An 18,661-nucleotide genomic window follows, 5' to 3' on the forward strand; every position below is an offset into this window, starting at 1 on the left:
TTCTCTTTTGGTGTCCTGCGTGTGTGTTTGGGGCCTCGTCAGGATTCTGGATGCACATACACATCGTCAACTCTGAATTATTGAACACTTGCATCAGGGTATCACTACCTGCAACAAAGAAACCTGAGAAGTGTGTGTCAGTTTGCATGTGTCACATGTCACAAACATTATGCATTAGCAGTCTCCATTAAGCCAGTGAAAAATGTTATTGTACATTTTGTAAAAGCAACATAGATATCACTGTGATGTGGTTATAATTCCAGCCAATGAAAGACAGTGCAGGCGACAGTAGCAGGTCAGAATGTCCAGCAGAGCACAATACCACTAATACACATAAATTGATGAAATGGTAAACAGGATAATTCAGATGTTTATCAAATGATGTAACACTCTCAGACTTTAAAAAAAGAACATTCCATTCATTGCGGGGAGCACCGGTTTTATTACCTCGGCATAGGCAATACAATGCAGGGCAATTCATTTGATTTTAAATGGATGTGAAGCGGGGTACCGGGGTTTAGTGTTAATATGAGCAGATGCTGCAAAGAAAGTGAAAAATAATATCCTTTAATAATACTATAATACTAATGCCTGACATTTGGAAATTACATTCAGGCTTTAACCATATTCAAGTTAATCATATGGTTCAGGGTATTATGAGTGATGGAGGAGAGTTTTTGATGTATGTCATTTTAAATGTAATGACCTTTATTTTGTTTTTATAGGCTTAGGGGTTAGTTTGGTTTCTTAAGATTGGACATAAAGCCCTGAAGACAGAGAGACAATTGCACACAATAAAGACAGACTAAACAAGAAGAACACTCCTTGAAGTCTTACGGCCGTCCACACTACAGCTTCAAAAAAAGCTTGGAGCCGGGCGTGTCTGAAGCTCGACCAACAACCAATCACATGAATCTCCCGCCCCTGACACACAAGCAGCGGTTTGATTGGCTAGAGCTTGTACTGGCATATGATTTGATTGGCTGACGCTTCCACCGAAAGCTTCAGAAGCTTCAAAAGTTGAACATTGCTCAACTTTTGCAGCCTGAAATGCCAGGAAAGCTCCGCTCTGCTTCCCACAATGCAGTTCGGCGAAAAGTGACGTCACCCCATTCAAAGTGAATGGGCAGACGTGTTGGAACCCGTTTTTGAAGCAGTCGAAGCTGTAGTGTGGACGGGCCGTTAGTGTTCCTTCCAGCAGTGTTTTTCTCTCTTTTGCTGAATTCATATGAAGCTGGTATTACAGTCCTCTGCGTAGATTATTCCTGGCCCATCCCAGTTAGCTGTCCCAACAGTTTCCCAAAACTCATCGAAGCTGACTTTGAGTTTTCCATTTTGGCGGACTCTTGTCAATGCCCTCAATTCACCCTTAAGTGTTTAAATGTTTGGAAAGCAGATGTTAGAATTGAGTGTTTATGGATTTCCCCAAAAGGAGCGTACCAGTACTTATTTCACCCTCCATTACAATTTGTGCAGTCGTGTTGGGATTCAAAGGGAGATATCAGTTATGTAACCGCTCATATGTGAACTATTAGGACTCCGGCATGTCTTCAGGAGGCGGCGTTACCCTGGGCACCCCTGGGTTTCCAAACACATCATGGTATCCGTGACAACGCAGTCTCTGCCCTCTGAGCTCAGACATCTGAGCTGTCCTCCTAGCTGTGGAAATGTTTATGCAAAAGAGAGGTCCACCCAGTGTGTGTCTGTGTCATGAGAGCCATTAATATTCAACACGTGCATGCTTGAAGAAGGAATAGGGAAACAAAAATGTGAGGGAAAGGAAGAAAAAGGGTCCAAAACTAAGCACATTCCTTTGAGAGATGCCTGTGTGCTTGCCAAGCTGCAGAAATGCAAAGTGAGTGAAAATGTAAAGACAAGGACTTAGGCTATGGATAAGCCAGAAAAGAGTATTACCATTCGTTGTCCAACGACCCACCCAGGGTTTTCCCCTACATTCATGTTTCAGCAGCAACACATCTTGCAATGCTCTGTCTACTCTTTGGAAAGTTACAGACTGTGAGGAGAAGTTTTAACTAGTATAAATAAGGCAGTAAGCGGAATAGACATTTTGTTATTCTAGTGACTTATCTGACCGGCCCACATCGTCCGACCGGCCCGTTTCAGTACCGGCCCACCGTGATTCGTCCCGATGGCCAGTCCGCCCCTGCTCAGAGCTACTGTATGAAAATGAAATATGTATACAAAATGTTATCGTACTTTTTATATAGCTGCTGGCAAGATTACTGTCTTATAGTTCACAACAGAGTGGTAAATGTGAGTATGAAAGGAAAGGGCATTATTGGTTTTGTGCATCTGCAAACTGACATGTCAGTTAACCACAGTCAGCATACAGTTTAGGCTATTTAAAATATAAGGAACCATTCTTCCTGTCTCGTTATATATATTGGTGGTGGCCTTGTGACTAAATAGACTTTGTTTGTATTGAAATGCAGAGCTAGTATGTTAGTGTACAGTACTGTATGTCACCATCTCTTTGTATGTGTTTACTGTTTGCACGTTTGAGGTAAACAGTACAGCTTCGCCCAAATATTTCAACAGAGTTTGGCATCTTTAGGCATTCGACTCGGCTCCCCAGATGTGTTCTTTTCACCCAGCTGGCTGAGGCCACGTAGTGCTGCCTCATCTGGTTGATATGCACTTTAAAGCCAGACTGCTCTCCTCACTGTATTGCCATTTACTTTTTGTTTAGACCAACAACATTAGATCACATTGTGGTTCCGTACCATTACTTTTAAGGCTTCATGAGCAGGATTGTCTTTAGAAGATAATATTAAGAGATGAGATGAAATGATATGTAAAAACGGGGAGTTTTGGATGGCTGGCATGCAACAAAGAAAGAATCCTAGGCTGAGTTTGAACCCAGAAAAACGACATGGTATAAGGATTAAAGCTAAAATAATAAGAACATTTATAAAAAATCTCCTCTCAGAAATTCCATATGCATCTATTTAAAAAACACTATTCAGTTTAAGTATTTTTTGAAGCAAAAATGACTTAATTCATTGCTGTTTTGTTGTAGGATTTGGTTCTTTCTTTGTCTTATGTGAGACTGGATATATTTTGGTTTGGCATGACGTAACCCTGAGCTATATAAGAAATGTTTAAGACCGACAAAATATATAATCAAAACTGAAAAGTATGCCCTTGTGCGGATTAGACCACCAAGCCAGCAGAACGCCCTAACATTGTTTGACAAAGTCTTTACCAGAGCATAAAGTTGGCCAATTAGGAGATTTATTTATTACCGATGTGGTTGACCACATTTTGTTTGCAAAGAAGAAAAACAAACCATAACAAAAGTCTTATCTAAATTGGTTATAGGATTATACTACAGGAGGTCTGTGAGCCACAAGCAGATGGTTAGAAAACCACATGACTTATGTTGACAACTGTCAGCCCCACAGAGCCTTCTCATTTTCCCCTCGTCGTCCCCCAATCACATGTGCTGAAAGACTAGACGGTCAAAAGCAAAGCAACAGATGTCCACAGTTTTTAATATCCAGAAGCGTCCACTGGCCAGGTCACCTGTTCTGGTTGTTTCGAGGTGAATGTGTTTCAGTGGACTCGGCATTCTGTATAGGAGCACTACAGCGCTGCACAGTAAACAATCTGTATCAAAAGACATCAGCTGTCATCCAGTGCACTCCAGAGGCTTCTGCCAGCCTGTGTGTGTGTTTGTTTGTGTGCCAGTCTGCCACTCCGGTGTATCTGAATAGGATGAATGGCACATTGGTCCCGGCAGGCAGACAGATAATGAGGCAGCAGCTTCATTGTTGGCATCAGATGACCCTGTTCAATAAAAGGTACAGACAGTCAGCAGATCCCACTTCCTCCACTCTGACACACGGTTTCAGCACCCTACGGATGCCTTGCAGCTGTAATAATAGGTGGACCAGTTAGGACAATTATATACAGTATGTACTGTAGTGTTGAAAGATTTGATAAAAGTATCTAATCACACAATTGACATTTTCAAGTATTTTATACAAACTGAAATACAGGTGTGTCCATACACACTACTACTCCACATCAATGTGTTTTATTCAACCTAAATTAGCTAGAATGGTACCCACAGATTACAGACCAGTGTTGGGGCCAAATCTTGTAATGTTAACAAAAATGAAATATAATCTCTGCCTGACCCATGTTTCTAATCTGCTCCACAATGTGATGGATTTTTCTTAATTTAAACCCATGGTACTGTCTTTCATGAACATCATTGCAACATTTTGTTTGTAGTCCTGCTGTTCCACTTTTTTTTATTTTTTTCAGTAAGCAAAATGTGAACTTCATAGTAAACTGAAATAAAAAATGTTGATGAGCAACCAGATTGAAACCAACATTTCTTTGTAGTTGTTTCACCAAGTCGCAGTATTAATGTTAATTAAAAACAGCTGAATAAACTCTGCCTTGAGGTTCTCAATATATCCTGACAATTCAACAAGTGTCACATGCCACAGCTTTTAATCATGCGGAAATTGTGGCTCTTGTGATTGAAAATTGCGATTTTATAGGCATGGTTGATTGTTCATTCCCTAACCCACCCAGTGGTCTAGCTCACTGTGATGTCTCCCTTCTCACACGTGCTCTATACATTCCTTAGATGTTGCATTCATTGAAGGAGAAGACTGATTATTTCCTGCTGACATTGAAACCTAGTGTATCTCACTACTACTTATGTAAAATGCTAACAATCTACTGATTTTCCATCACATGCTTTTCGTTGTTTGAATTGCATCATATACTGATCCAATTACTGTTGGAAACACACAAATGCACAGGTACTAGTTTAGTAAAGATGGATGATGGGCCTTTCGCAGGTCAACTTTGTCCCACAGTCAACTTTGACATATGTGTTTAATACAGTGTGTGTGTGTGTGTGTGTGTGCATGCGCGTGTGTCAACTGTTGATTTAGCTATCTGTCGTAATCCTGTTACTTTCTCCAGGGCAGTGCCAATTAGCACACACACATTTCATCACACTGTCCCATTCACCCTCTCTCCCTAAAAAACGACTCACCTTTTCAGGTAGAAATAAGGATTATGCAATCTCAGGCTGCACCTTTTTATTTCAACAATTGATAAGTTGGTCATTTTGGTTTTCGACAAGTCATTTGTTAATATGTTTTCATGCTGAATGACATATTTCCAAGACACTTAAGAGCACAAGTGGTGCTTCTGCATTATCCTTTGTCTAGAAAGTCTGTTTTTATTACATTGACTAAGCTGTCAACACAATTATGAGTGTTAGTCTGCTAAACATGTATTTGGTCGAGGGCCAACCCTGGCGTCACAAGTGTTGTTGAGGCAGTAGAAGAAGTACATGTGTCTTTAATTATGCACTGCGCACACAGTATTCAGGAACTACATTGAATAGTTTTCCTCTGCTGTCAGTAGTTTATTCCAGGCTGCTCAGTCATGTTCAGAGTCCCATTGCTTATCAAGACCTCATAAATCCTCACAGAAGAGACACACCTGTGGGAGTCTCATTATGAGGATCTATCAGTGTGTGAAATGCCCCTTGTACTCTTCCAGGATGTGCCCTGTAGAGGTGGGTAAGCAGTAAACGATCATTAGATATATTCCATCGATGGAAGAACAGTTATCTGGTAGAGTCTGGCAACGTGTTTTAAACATTTTCTCTGGCCTTGCCTGCTCCTCCTACATGATTCTCTTTTTCCCTCCCTTTTTTTCCAAATCCTAACAAATAGTCCTCAGCTGGTGTTGCTCTGAGTCAGAATGAGTCACTCGAATACTGAAACATGCACATCATGCTTTTAAATTTAGAGATGAGGAGACCTATTTAAATACTTTTTTTTACCTTGAAAAATATTGACGGCAATGTGGAACTGATGAAGGTGTGCATCCCATATCAACACAACTCTAATTAATGCTCCCTGCTAATCTAATTTATTTTGTGCAGTGGAAAGGTGTAATTGGCCCAAGGAATAGATTGAACAAGACTCAGTTGGATAGAAACGGGTCCTTAGTTAAATAGGGCGTAAGCTGCTGGTTCCCTCTGCAAAAAGCAATGGTATTTCTCCACAGGGTTTTGGAAAATAGCTGGAAATAAGGTCTGTGGAAAACAAACCTGTTTGATAAATGCACGTTTTGTTCAGCCGGATAATCTCCACATGTCTACCCTACTTTTTATAATTTTTGAATCATAAATGTAATCGATAGATTATAAAAGGGTTTTAGGACGCAGCACTGCACCACTAGTGCCCCTTTCACACTAGCGCCTTTTCAGCTCCGGCTCGGAGCTAGAGCCTGAAAAGCGCCGGGTTTTCCAGTTCACACCGGAGCTGCGCCGGCTCTTAGCTCCGGAATCCGCTTCATTTCCAGCTCCAAAAAATTGTCGGTCCAGAGGCAAGAGCTTTGGAGCTAAGAGGCGACGTCACTTACGTCTCTCTTACGTCGAGGCGTGCAGGAAACTAAACCCACCACTGTTATGCCTGCCTACAAGCAGTAGTGCCTATAAACACACTTTATAAAGTCAGGCAACACTAACCAGGCTTCGTGTGATTCTGTTTATTTGTGCCTTACTTTGACCATCCGTTCGCTGTTATCGATCATTGTGGAGAGACGCAGACGTGTTGTTTTGTATTATTGCAGCTATCGGATGCAAGTAGTCAGTTTAGCTTCGGTTGCTATGCTAACATCACCCGTTTTATACCAGAGAAACTTTCATAACAGCGTTGTGATACCAAACAGTGTCAATTCAGACTGACACACATTCACTTAGGCCAGGGGTCTTCAACTAAAATTCAACGAGGTCCAGTTAGAGAAAATGTCCCCATGCAAAGGTCCGGAACATCAAAATGTCTAAGTTGCTTCATGAATTAGTGTGATATATATTGAAGTGACCTGTAGCTTTATCAACGTCTGCATAATCAACAACTAACTGCCAATCAAATAAAGAAAGTACAATTAAAAAAACAACAATATTTATTGTCAATTAACATTAAATACTGTGGATATGTGTAATGTTCCTCTCGGGCTGCATTTAAAAATAAAATAGAGAAAATAAATAAAATAGCTTTTGAAAATATGTGCATCTTAAAAGTGCTTAATTTTAGATAAATAAAATAAATTGAGTGTCCCTTTTTCTTTGTTAACCGTTTCACATCATGACTTAACAGTTTCAGCCGATTATAGAACAATATCAGTCTTTACACATCACAACAATTGAACAGTTTCAAAGTTTCTCTTTCTTTCCCTCTTATATTGCAGTCCCCCACTCACTTTTTTTAAATTCCGTGTGAGAATTGAGCTTGAGCTTGTCCTGCCAGGAGTTTGTAAATCTGGGCTGACATGGAGTCAAGTTGTACTTTTTACAGTATTACGGCTTCTACAGATGATGATTTTTTGTCAAAGCACTTAAGCTATTCATTGCTATCGGGATGTTAAGAGCATTCCATGGAATATAACAAAAAGTGTATCTCGAGTCGGTTTCTGAAACTTACCTACCTCACCTTTAAGTTAAAAATCAAGGGTTTTTATTATTATTTACAGCAGGGGTGGGGAACCTTTTTCCTTTCAATTTTTACAACATCCTCCGAGGGTCGTACAAATTATTGAACTCAACCTTTGCTTAAAATATTGAAGTTAAAAGCATCAATCTGGTACACTTTGAGAGCAACATTAAGAGATCTATGGATACATCTCTCAACTTCCATATGAAACAGAACATATTTTTCTTTTTGGATATTTTACAAATCACTCCCCTTTTAAACTCTATTCTTGTTATTTTTAACAACTTTTTTGTTACTGTCATATATTATTTTATACCAGTTTTTCATTTAGTCTCATTAATAACTATAATGATCATATCAAGGTGTGCCTTAACCTCACTGAGCTGAGGTTATTTGAGCCTCTCAGGAGAGAGCTCTCTTCCACCTGGTTGTAGAAAAGCTCTTTAAATTCGTTAGCATAGCTAGCTAACCAGATGCTAATAACAACAGATCGCCACTGTGCTTACAACTAAAGACACAGCCACGCAAACACTGCGGCATGTGTACGGCTCTTTATGGATTATTATCCTTATATGCAATATTTTAAGTGCTGAAGCGGCATTCCGGTGCTCAGCACTCCTTTCAGACGAGACGTATACCACGTGAAGACACGGAAGACACGTTACGCTCGTGTTGTGTTCAAGGAACCTGTCCTTGGCCAGGAAAAACAGGTACTCGCTTGTTTAATTATTTTTGCGGTCTAGATTTCTTCTTCTTTTGTGAAGTGAGAAGTTGTCCGTCAGTCGGACTGACGGACGGACTCCCTCCCCCAAAACGAAAACTCTTCGGTTCTCCACGAATTACACAAGTCACCCAAATCAGCGTTAAAAAAGCGGGAGGCGCCGAAAAATCCCTTATTAATGTATTGATTATAGCTCGGGTCCGTATAGGTCGGCGTCTGGGTCCGGATCCGGACCGCGGTCCCCCTGTTGCCGACCCCTGACTTAGGCTAAGGGAACTGGGGATATGCATCAGCTGCTTGTGTGAGTCGGACAGTGAATACTTTAGAGCGGCCGCTGCAGTGTGAGCTAACCGGGAGCTAACGGGAGAATAAACTCCCGTGGAAGAGCAGCCAATACTGCAGCGGTCGGTAAATGCTGCAGAAACACATTAATAAACAATGAACCACGGCACTCTGGAGCAAAGTATAAGGTTGGAGAAGTCGTTATTCAATTTATTCTGGCTTCGTGTGATTAAAAGCAACACGATCATCGACCCGACGCAGTTGTTGTTGTTGTTGTTGTTGTGAGCTGCCGTTGGGGAGCAAATCAGCGATGTAAACGGTGACGTCATGACGCAGCAGGGGCAGCTCTGGGGCACCAGTGGGCGGTGTGAACAGAGCGGGAGCTGAAAAGGGAAACCGGAGCTGAACCAGAAAAGCTCCCGCTCGGAGCTAGAAACTGAAAAGCGCCGGTGTGAAAGCCGCATAGAAGCCAACTCCATCGGTCAAGCTGAAACTTTCTCTCCCTCTTCTTCTCATACTTCCTGTCACTCTCCTTTAACTCCTCTGGTGACTTTCTTTTATTTGAAGATTGAAGTTTTTTGCCCGGCGCTTGGCCAGTTACCGCTGGTATTAAAAACATTTTGGCGAATGGTTAGGTGGCGCGATAGTCTGTAGTGAAGAAGCGCGCTCCCGCTCACGGGAGCCTGCTCGCGCTGCGCACCGCAGCAAACAGCTGTTTGCTTTTCACCCAACAACGACAACCGACTCACAAAACGCTATGTTGTAGCGTTAATAAACGAAACAATTTAACAAAATTGCTTGTCAAAATACCAATACCACAGGACAATATATTTTTTTTTTACAGCAATATTTTTAGTGGCCTGAGCGGGCAAGTGGAAAGTACGTTATGCTGGCTCGGGGTGTCTAAAGTGAGCCGGGCCTAATAAGGCCTAACCAAACCGAGGGAGGCCGAGCGAGGCCTGCAGTGAAAACGCGCCATAAATAGTGCTTCCGGGCCAGCGGGCCATTTATAATGTGGAGCCCTGAAATGACACATTCCATGTCTGCTAAGCATGTAGCAATAGCCATTCCAAAAATAGAGCATTATATTAACAAATTACATTATTTAGTATTTGAATAATATGAAAAGAGTCCACAGCCTGGCTAACACTTATTTAAGGGTATTGCAGTGAGTCTTTGAGCTCAATGCTAATGTCAGCTACAGTATGCTAACATGCTGATGATCACTTATAGTTTAGTAAGGAGTTAATATTTATCTTGGTACACATATGACACACTGAGCATTTTACTATCAGCTATTTGCATTTTAGGGGAAGAAGATTGATTATGGACTTTATTGCATTTACTCTGTTTTTTTCCGTTAAACATTCTGAGCTTATTTTTATGTATCAGCTGACCTGTGTAATGTTTGAATTGAACTATATTCCACTACTCTACAGGACCCAGGTGTCACAGGAAAATCAGGCGCTTGTGTTGTCATCTGCCAGAGTATAGGGTGTAAAAGTGCGCGAGTACAGGGGCCACCGACAGACCCATAAATAACACTAAGGAGCTTGTCTGGCTGAATGCAGATCTGAGGATTAACTGGAGGCAAGCTGCAGCAGCGTAGGGAGTGTGTGCAGGCCTGGGCACGGCAGAAGGGTGTGGTGAGATGTTTCCTGAGTGTTGGATGTAAGCTCAGCTGTGGCGGCAGGCTTGAATAGACAATAATCACAAGATGCAGGAAGTTAAGTGGCTGGAGGGGTGATCTTTTTTGTTTTGTTTACCACATGTATTCCCCCAGTCAGAGCTGGTTGATGTGGCCAGGGAAAGGAAAGTTTGGGCCTCTCTGCTACCTCCGCGACCCGACCGTGGATAAGCGGGAGAAGATGGATGGGTGGATGGATGTATTTTGAGACATTCATTTACGTAGAAAAATGATGCCTGTGAAAAGATGATGGCAATCTAGAAATGAGTTTCACATCACACAGGAAGGCCTGATTAGAAATGAATCTTCAATTTCAATATTCAATCTTTTAAAGGTCCCATGTCATGCTTTTCCGGTTATTACCCGTCCCCTTGTGTGTTATGTAGCTTTTTATGCATGTAAACAGTCTGCAAAGTCACACACCCTCAAAGTACACCCTGTAGCGAGTAAAACTCTAACACAGAAAATACCTGTCTTTGCTGCCCCAGAACGCCTCGTTGGAGATTTCTCTTTTTCTTTCTGGGTACAGTGACTTGCCCATACCCAAATGGACCAATCCGTGGAGCTCCACACACACACACACACACGCACGCACGCACGCGCACACACACACACACACACTCTCTCAGCGGCAAAACTGTGACGCACTGGGGGGGGGGGGGGGGGGTGCTAGTGGAGCCTCGCAGCGGCGAAGTTGTGGCGCGCTTACACTGTAGGTGCCCCGCGTTTGGGGGTGCGGGTGCTAGTGGAGTCTCGCAGATGGGGGTGCTGCGGCCCCCTCAGCACCCCCTCCTTCCCACGTCCATTCGTGATGTCTCGCTGTCCACGCCGCAAGCAGGAAATGAACCCAGCTCACACTGTCCGCTCCTCGCAGCAGTGAGACGCGCAACGTCCCGCCAACACGGCACCCAGACCCCACGCAGCATTCTCATCTGTTTGTCCTTACTGGTGTCATTTTCTGGTCGCTAACGCCATTGTAACACATAATCACTGATCTTCTGCTGTAACGGTGGTGGACTCATCAGAACAGAGTGGGCGAGCTGACCAATCAGAGCACAGTGGGCTCACAGGGAGGGGGGGGGGGGGGCAGGAGCTCCAACAAGCCGTGTAGGACAGAGAGTGAATACACAGAGATGCTGTATGAGAAACCAATGTGAGTTTGGAACATTGAACAATGTAAATCTATTCTAGTACACCTCAACAATGGAATTATGATCTGTAGAAATGGCCATGACATAGGACCTTTAAGATAAGACACAGAGAGGGCAATTAAGAGCTTTAGTATCTCTATTCAACAGCTGTCGAAAGAGTTTTAAGAAGCATCAAAGTCAAAGTCAACTTTATTGTCAATCTTTCAGTTTGTGGGTAAAGACAGAGAGATCGAAATACCGTTTCCCACAACATTTGTACATATGCACACATTAAGACCTAAACAAAAGCACAACAATCAATATAAATAACAGTCACTTCAATATCTTTGAGAATGTATATTAGTGCAAGACTGTCCATACAGTAGCAGCGTAAAAGAAAGTGTCTAGTGCTGGATTTGAGTGTCTGTGTGTGTGGGGTGTTAAAGTCCAGCATAATATATTTATAGCATTTTCTCTGATGGTTCGATTAGTTACTTAATGTGTCACTCATAGAGGCAGGCTCTGAAAAAAACAGAAAGGTTGTATTTGTCACAGCGTAGCAAAACAATATAACCACTTGGAGAAGCTGGCAAGGTAAAAGATGTCAAATGCCACTTTACATTGATAACAAGTTCGAGTCCCACTGCAGTCAGCTTGTCGTTGTGTCCCTGGACACTTCACCCCAAATTGCTTTACATTGATAACAACCATATATGTGCAGACATCTGCTTCTGAAACATCACGGATTTGCACATGAAACACAGCATACTGTTGTGTATCGCGTGTTGGTCCGTACGTGTTGGGTCACTCTGACCGAAGACACACTTCTCTATTTTCTAGCTGAGAAAACGTAAAGTTTGTGTGGTTTGTTTCTGCTACAAATGCCTCTGTGTATGTACGGTCTGACTTTCTGTCTTGTCCTGGCAGAACCCCATCTTCAGGGAACAAGTAAGACATTATGAGCTGATACACTGAGAAGAGATCTTTTCCAAAATTAGACAAATGTGTGTTCTGTTTGTGTTACAGCCACTGAGTGCAAGATGACTCAAGGGGTGACATAGATTATTTATATAACATGATCAGTGAGTTGGCTGGTCTTCAGTGGCTTTACTGGAATTCACTGTTAACTGCCAACTGAAGAACGCAGTGCATGCATATACAATTACACACACAAGTCATACACAGTAGCCACATTTAAATATCCTCTGTGCCACAAGAACCACCTTCTTTTTGTGAATGGCTGTTAGGTTAAAGCAGTGGTTCTCAAACTTTTTCTGTCATTCCCCACTTTGAACAGGTGGGCCTTTTCAAGCCCCACCTGTTCCTCATCACTCCAATAAAATGGTAGGCCAAGCTTAAAATTGTCAAATGTATCGTTCTATAACAGGGGTCTCCAACCTTTTTTAGGATGAGAGCTACTTTGAAAAAATAAAACAAGTCATGAGCTACTTTTACTCCTCTTTTTTTGTGTATATATTTAGCACATCTTAACATAATTATATGCTTACCTTTAACCTTTGTGTGCTGTTTGGGTCTGTGGGACCCGTTTTCAGTGTTTACTAAAAGAAAATGTATTCAACTTAACTATTTTAACCTGCTTTATTTGTGGGTGGACCTCACATCCTCTAGGGGGGTCCGGGGGCATGCTCCCCCGGGAAGTGCATCAATCTGGTGCACTTTGAGCACAAAATGAATTGATGGATACAGCTCTCAACACTCATATGAAAGCGAGCTGTGTACTTTTCAATAATCCAAACATCTTTAGAATATGATCACAACCATTAACAAAATATTAAACTTGTTTATTCTTATCTTATGTTACCTAGTTAGCATTCTTTCTTTTTATTTATGCATATTTTTACTAATCACTCCCCTTGTAAACTGTTTTTTTTGGTTACGAGGCTCCGGCGGATCCGGCGCTGTGAAAGTCCACCGCCGTTGCGAGTCTCCGGCTGTAACAGTCCACTATCGCCCGCGAGGACCTAGGTTCGATTCCGGCCTGAGGTCCAAAACATTTATTTATTTAAAAAAATATATAATAATCTCCCGTTCATCGCCTCCATTCGCGACCCACCTATCACATCTCTCGCCCCACACTTTGAGAAACGCTGGGTTAAAGGGAATACCAGGCTTTTCACAAAGACACTTCTTTAACCTGACAGTTTAAAGTGCATTGTGCTCTCTTCAGCTGAGATGAGCTATACTTGTTTATTTTTATTCTGCAACCACAATGAACTAATGGTTCAGGCATTTCTTTCTAGATATCATCTTTCACAAACATAGACAAAACAGATAAGCCTGTGAGTTGTTTTGACGATCACCATAACTCTGTTTCATGAACACTGTTTCTCAAAGCTGGGTGATATGTGATTCACCTGTGTGCATGTTTAGACTTGTTACGTTTGTCATATTATCAGACAGGCTGGTATTGTTTCAATTGAACTGAGGTTAAGGAGAAAAAATATTTACAGTGTGCGTCATGTTGCAAATGACATTATGAAGCCATCACATTTAGTTATTTAATTAAAGATTGATTTGGTCACTTTAAAAAAAAAAAGTACACACCGCATGTTTGTGCTCATTGCCTGCCTTTATTTCTTCACATTTACATGAACACATCCCTTTGGCTTACATTAGTTAACACTGTGGCTTTGACACTATGTGGTGTTGTGTTCACATCCTGCTTCTCAGTGAGATCAAATTGCTTTTGTTAAGCAAAACAGAACTGCTTAACCTTCACTGAGGAACCCAAACACACACACACACACACACACACACACACACACACACACACACACACACACACACACACACACACACACACACACACACACACACACACACACACACACACACACACACACACACACACACACTCTATCTTACTCCACATTCAGGATAACCTGAGCCGGGTCTCTCCCCAGAGACAGTGCCACTGAACTGGACTAGAGTGCCCCCCCCCCCCCCCCTTGGCTCCATCAGCCCAAACAACAGAGGCCCCATTGACTGTGGCAAACTACAGCCCTCCTCTCTCATTTCCCCTCTCTTTCAGCACGTCCATCCCCACCTGTGGTTAGTCTGTCTCCAGATAAGGATACCCAAGGGCTCGTGGAGTACTTATTAAATAAAATGTTGTGTTATTTTGTGTGTTAGTTCAATGTGCTGCTAATTAATGTAAACAGTACTGAGCACAAGTTTTCGAAAATGGGTGTTTTGTGTTATTATGTGGTTGGTTTTAAAAAGATGTTGCCTCACATACACACTTTTATTTGATATGCACTTTTGCCGGAGAAGAGCAGGAGTTGGTAAATGGGATTACTGTACACGCCGCCTTACCCCTGTCTCTTCATGAGAAAGCAGAGAAACAGGAGAAGGTTATACAGAGTGTCGAGGAATGTCTTTAAATCAAATCAAGTTTTATTTATATAGCACATTTATAAACGATTTTTGGTCGAGCCAAAGTGCTGTACATATAATAAAAATAGCCTACAGTAGAGACACTTTACAGCAAATACAACAGCACAGATTGTTCAGAATATCAGCATGAGAAAAAAACGACACCCTCTATCCTTAGACCCTCACATCGTACAAGGAAAAACTTCCGGAGAAAACCCACAGTTTAAGGGAAACCTCAGGGAGAGACACAGAGGAGGGATCCCTCTCCCAGGACGGACAGGGTATTGCAGTAATCCAGTCTCGAGGTAACAAAGGCGTTAATAACCCTTTCTCGGTTTTTAAAAGATAAAAACGACTTGGTCTTAGCCAATAGTCGTATTTTAAAAAAAAAAAAAAATAAATAAAAAAATAAATAAAATAAAAGCCTTGTCTCTCTTTTGCTTTCGGTTTCTCACGCTCTCTCTCCCCCCTTTCATTTAATGTTGTTTCAGAAAAGCTCGCTCTCTCTGTTTGTGATTTGTATGGCGAGGCTTTTGAATAGCACCAGTGTTCCTTATTTAGAAAACTGAAACGCATCTGCATTTTGACGAATGTTGCTTATCCTCCATTTTTCTTTTACTTGTTCCCATTTTTCTATGCATTATATACAATTTTAATGTAACAATTAGTGGGAATACTCTTTTAATCTGTATTCTGTTTTGCAGGTTATGAGTAATGGAAGCAGGGTCGGTGGTGCGTGCCGTCTTTGAGTTCCTTCCCAGCGTCTCCGAGGAGCTGCCACTCTTCCCCGGTGATGTCATCGAGGTGCTCAGTGTCGTGGATGAGTTCTGGTTGCTTGGTAACAAAGATGGCGTCACAGGTAAGGTGTCAGGGGTCATTATTGTTGTATATAAACCTTTATGGTTGTGTATTTCTGTTTTGAATTACAACCATAGAAAACAACATGGAAAATCGTACTTTCCCACCACACGGAAAACTGGTCTTTCATTTGTGCTTGTTTGATGCAATATAACAAATGTTTGACAAGGCATGGTTCACTTCCTCTCTGAGGTCTGCGTTACACGATATGGAGTATTCAATATTAAACATTGTAGCCCTTCATAAGGTCTGGGAATTGAGAACGATTTTGAAAATACTTCCGAAGTGAAGAGGGGTGAATTAGGTATTGCAGATTTAGTTCATGAATAAGTTCTTACTTTATGTTCAGGTGTGAAGAGGATGATCGTAATTAATTCTGGGCAAGATGAAAGGGTGCATCATATTTTATTAGCTTTCGCTGCTTTTTTAACTGTTTTTCTTCCAGAAATCCAATTATTTCTTCTTCTTCGGAGGAAGAAGATCACTTAAGATAAGAAAGGGGATTCCCTCAGAGGGGAAGTGCGAATGGGAAGGCAATGTGGCCTTGCTGTACTGTTCCTGGAAAACACAGATGTTAATACATTGATGTCAGGACTTCCCTGGAAAGATGAGAAACTGGTTTTGGTGTCAGGCTGACATGTTTTCTGAAGTGTCTATTCAAATAATATATTTTATTAAATTAAATCCAGATGTTCTTGCATTCCCTAAATATTTGAATCAGTTTCAAATCTGCCATGTTACATGTCATTTGTGAGACGCTTTTATCCAAAGCAACTTACATACATTCAGTACTGTGGGAAACCCCCACAGGAGCAATTTGGGGTGAAGTGTCTTGCCCACGGACACAACGACAAGCTGACTGCAGTGGGACTCGAACTCGCTATCCCCTGATTCGAAGTCCAGCACTCTATCCACCGAGCCACAGCCTCCCACAAAGAGAAAACTGTTCAACCCTGAAAGACTATTGGCTTTTTTCTAATATGAGTTGAGAATTGTTGTACTAAGTAGTTATAGAAAAACAGCAGCCCTATCAGTCATTCCAGTAGGATCTTAAACTAATAAAGTAATTTGTCGTTTTCTTAAAAAGAATGACCCTTTCATCTCCCTATACTGATGCTTTCTGCTCATTCTGAATGAGGTTAAGGATACTACAGCCACATTACACTGTATATGTCTGTGAGTTAACATATCGGAATATTAGACGCATCTGAATTATGGAAGTTACAACTGTGTCAGTGTCTTGGAAAGCAGCCACGTTTAGGAAACATGTTTTATTGTTTCCCTCTTTCCTCTGTCTTCAGGTCAGTTTCCCACCACCTTTGTGGAAGAGATCACAATCCCCAGCAGCAAGCCTGGAGACATACTTTATGTTTGCATCAATGATTTCAACTCCGCAGAGCAGGGGAACCTGTCCCTGATTAGAGGTAAGGACATACTGCATGCACTCATCCCGACAGTATACAGAATACAGATAAAAGTATGAATCACTCGTCTTTATGACTACTAGTCATAACACATGAAGACTTTTATCAGAGCACACTTAGGCGTTGTTATATTGTTTCTGTAAGTAGATTTTTTGCTCAGGATACAGGATGTAACACAGCTGTGTTTTAAGTAGGACTACTGTAACCTCTAATGGGCCGTGTTTCCTCACTTAGCCTAACGCTACTTGTTGATGTCGCTGTGCTCAGGTAAACTGTTGTTTTGTGTTGAAGTGTTGTGTTGTGTTAGACCAGGGGAGTCAAACTCAAGGCCCAGGGGCCAAATCCGGCCCGCGACTTCATTTCATGTGGCCCGCAAGAGCTCTGAAAGAATGTAATATGTTTATTATACGGTTACATACCGGTTTACAGAAGCACGATGTCCATAAACTATATGTCCCATAATGCATCTTAAATTTGACCTTTTTTTTTATGTCACTTTTTTTTCAGAATTTGGCTTTTTTTTTTTAAATACTTTTGTGACATTCTCACTGAAGAGACTTGCACTTATTTGCCCTAGACTTCTGCTTTCAGACGTAGTTATTTATGAAGTTTTTACCCTATCCGATAATAATCCAATGCAGAGGCAATAAAGTAATTACATTATTTTATATATATTAAATATTTATATATGTATGTTTATATAGTCTTAAAGTTACAACCGGCCCTTTGAGTGCACCATAATGCTGATGTGGCCCGCGATGAAATTGAGTTTGACACCCCTGTGTTAGACACTGTGACTTTGTCTTTATTTACCCATTTGTGCACTTTTAGTAGAACAGTTCACAACCATTCTTTTGTGTCTAGTTGTTTGTACAAATGCAATTTATAATGCTATTCCTGCTTGAATGGATCATAGTGAATGTAGACTATGCACTGGTTTTCCGTCATGACATCCTCCCTCTCTTTTAAATGAACATGATCAACTCTAACTCAGAGCTAGAAACAAAAATAGAAAATGGTCAAACCTGTGATGTCACTCTGTCTCGTGGAGCTTCTCCATAAAATGTAATTGGAAAAACACTCAAAGGTTACTGTGTGCAAACAGAGGGAAAGACTGAGAACCAGAACTGATGCCATGATGTAGGATTAACATTTAAAGAAAGCTTTCACATTCACAGTCAGCTACTGACACATTCTTGCATCTGATTGTTTTAGTTGTTGTGTTGTTTAAGGCCATTAAATTGGCATTCATGATTTACACGGAATGCTTTTTTCCTACAAAAAAACGAATTTATTTATTTCATTTTTAAATGTTCATTTCTTGTGAAGTAAGTCAATTTACTTTCCCCTTTGATCTTCCACTATTGTTTTAGAAATATAATACTATTTAGATAAAACGTTTTTTGACTGTTGATGAATTTTCTATTCACTTGAACAAAACATGAACACCTCTCTTAGTGGTAAAATATTAATATATAAATAAATAAATGATGAAACGTGTTAAAAAGTGCCACACAAAGACACGCATCATACAAAGCCTCCTTTTGAAGTTGCCCACTAGATGTCCCTAGATGCCAAACTAAATGCTGCATGGACTGTCTCCAGCTGACCTTTTCTTTTTACAGGAATTATCTCACATTAGTTGTCGTTTTTTCTAATTTCTTATT

At 41.2% G+C, this 18,661-nt stretch overlaps 1 protein-coding gene across 1 annotated transcript in view; it reads left to right on the top strand.

The window, feature by feature from the left end:
* dnmbp (dynamin binding protein) overlaps positions 1-18,661 on the top strand; it is a 51,968-nt gene that overhangs the window by 1,647 nt on the left and 31,660 nt on the right. The window contains 2 exon segments of the mRNA XM_034107198.2: positions 15,417-15,571; positions 16,872-16,994. Coding sequence (XP_033963089.1) covers positions 15,427-15,571; positions 16,872-16,994 — 268 coding nt within the window. The 5' untranslated portion in view covers positions 15,417-15,426.

The sequence above is a fragment of the Pseudochaenichthys georgianus genome, chromosome 19, assembly GCF_902827115.2.
Source record: "Pseudochaenichthys georgianus chromosome 19, fPseGeo1.2, whole genome shotgun sequence".
Lineage (NCBI taxonomy): Eukaryota > Metazoa > Chordata > Actinopteri > Perciformes > Channichthyidae > Pseudochaenichthys > Pseudochaenichthys georgianus.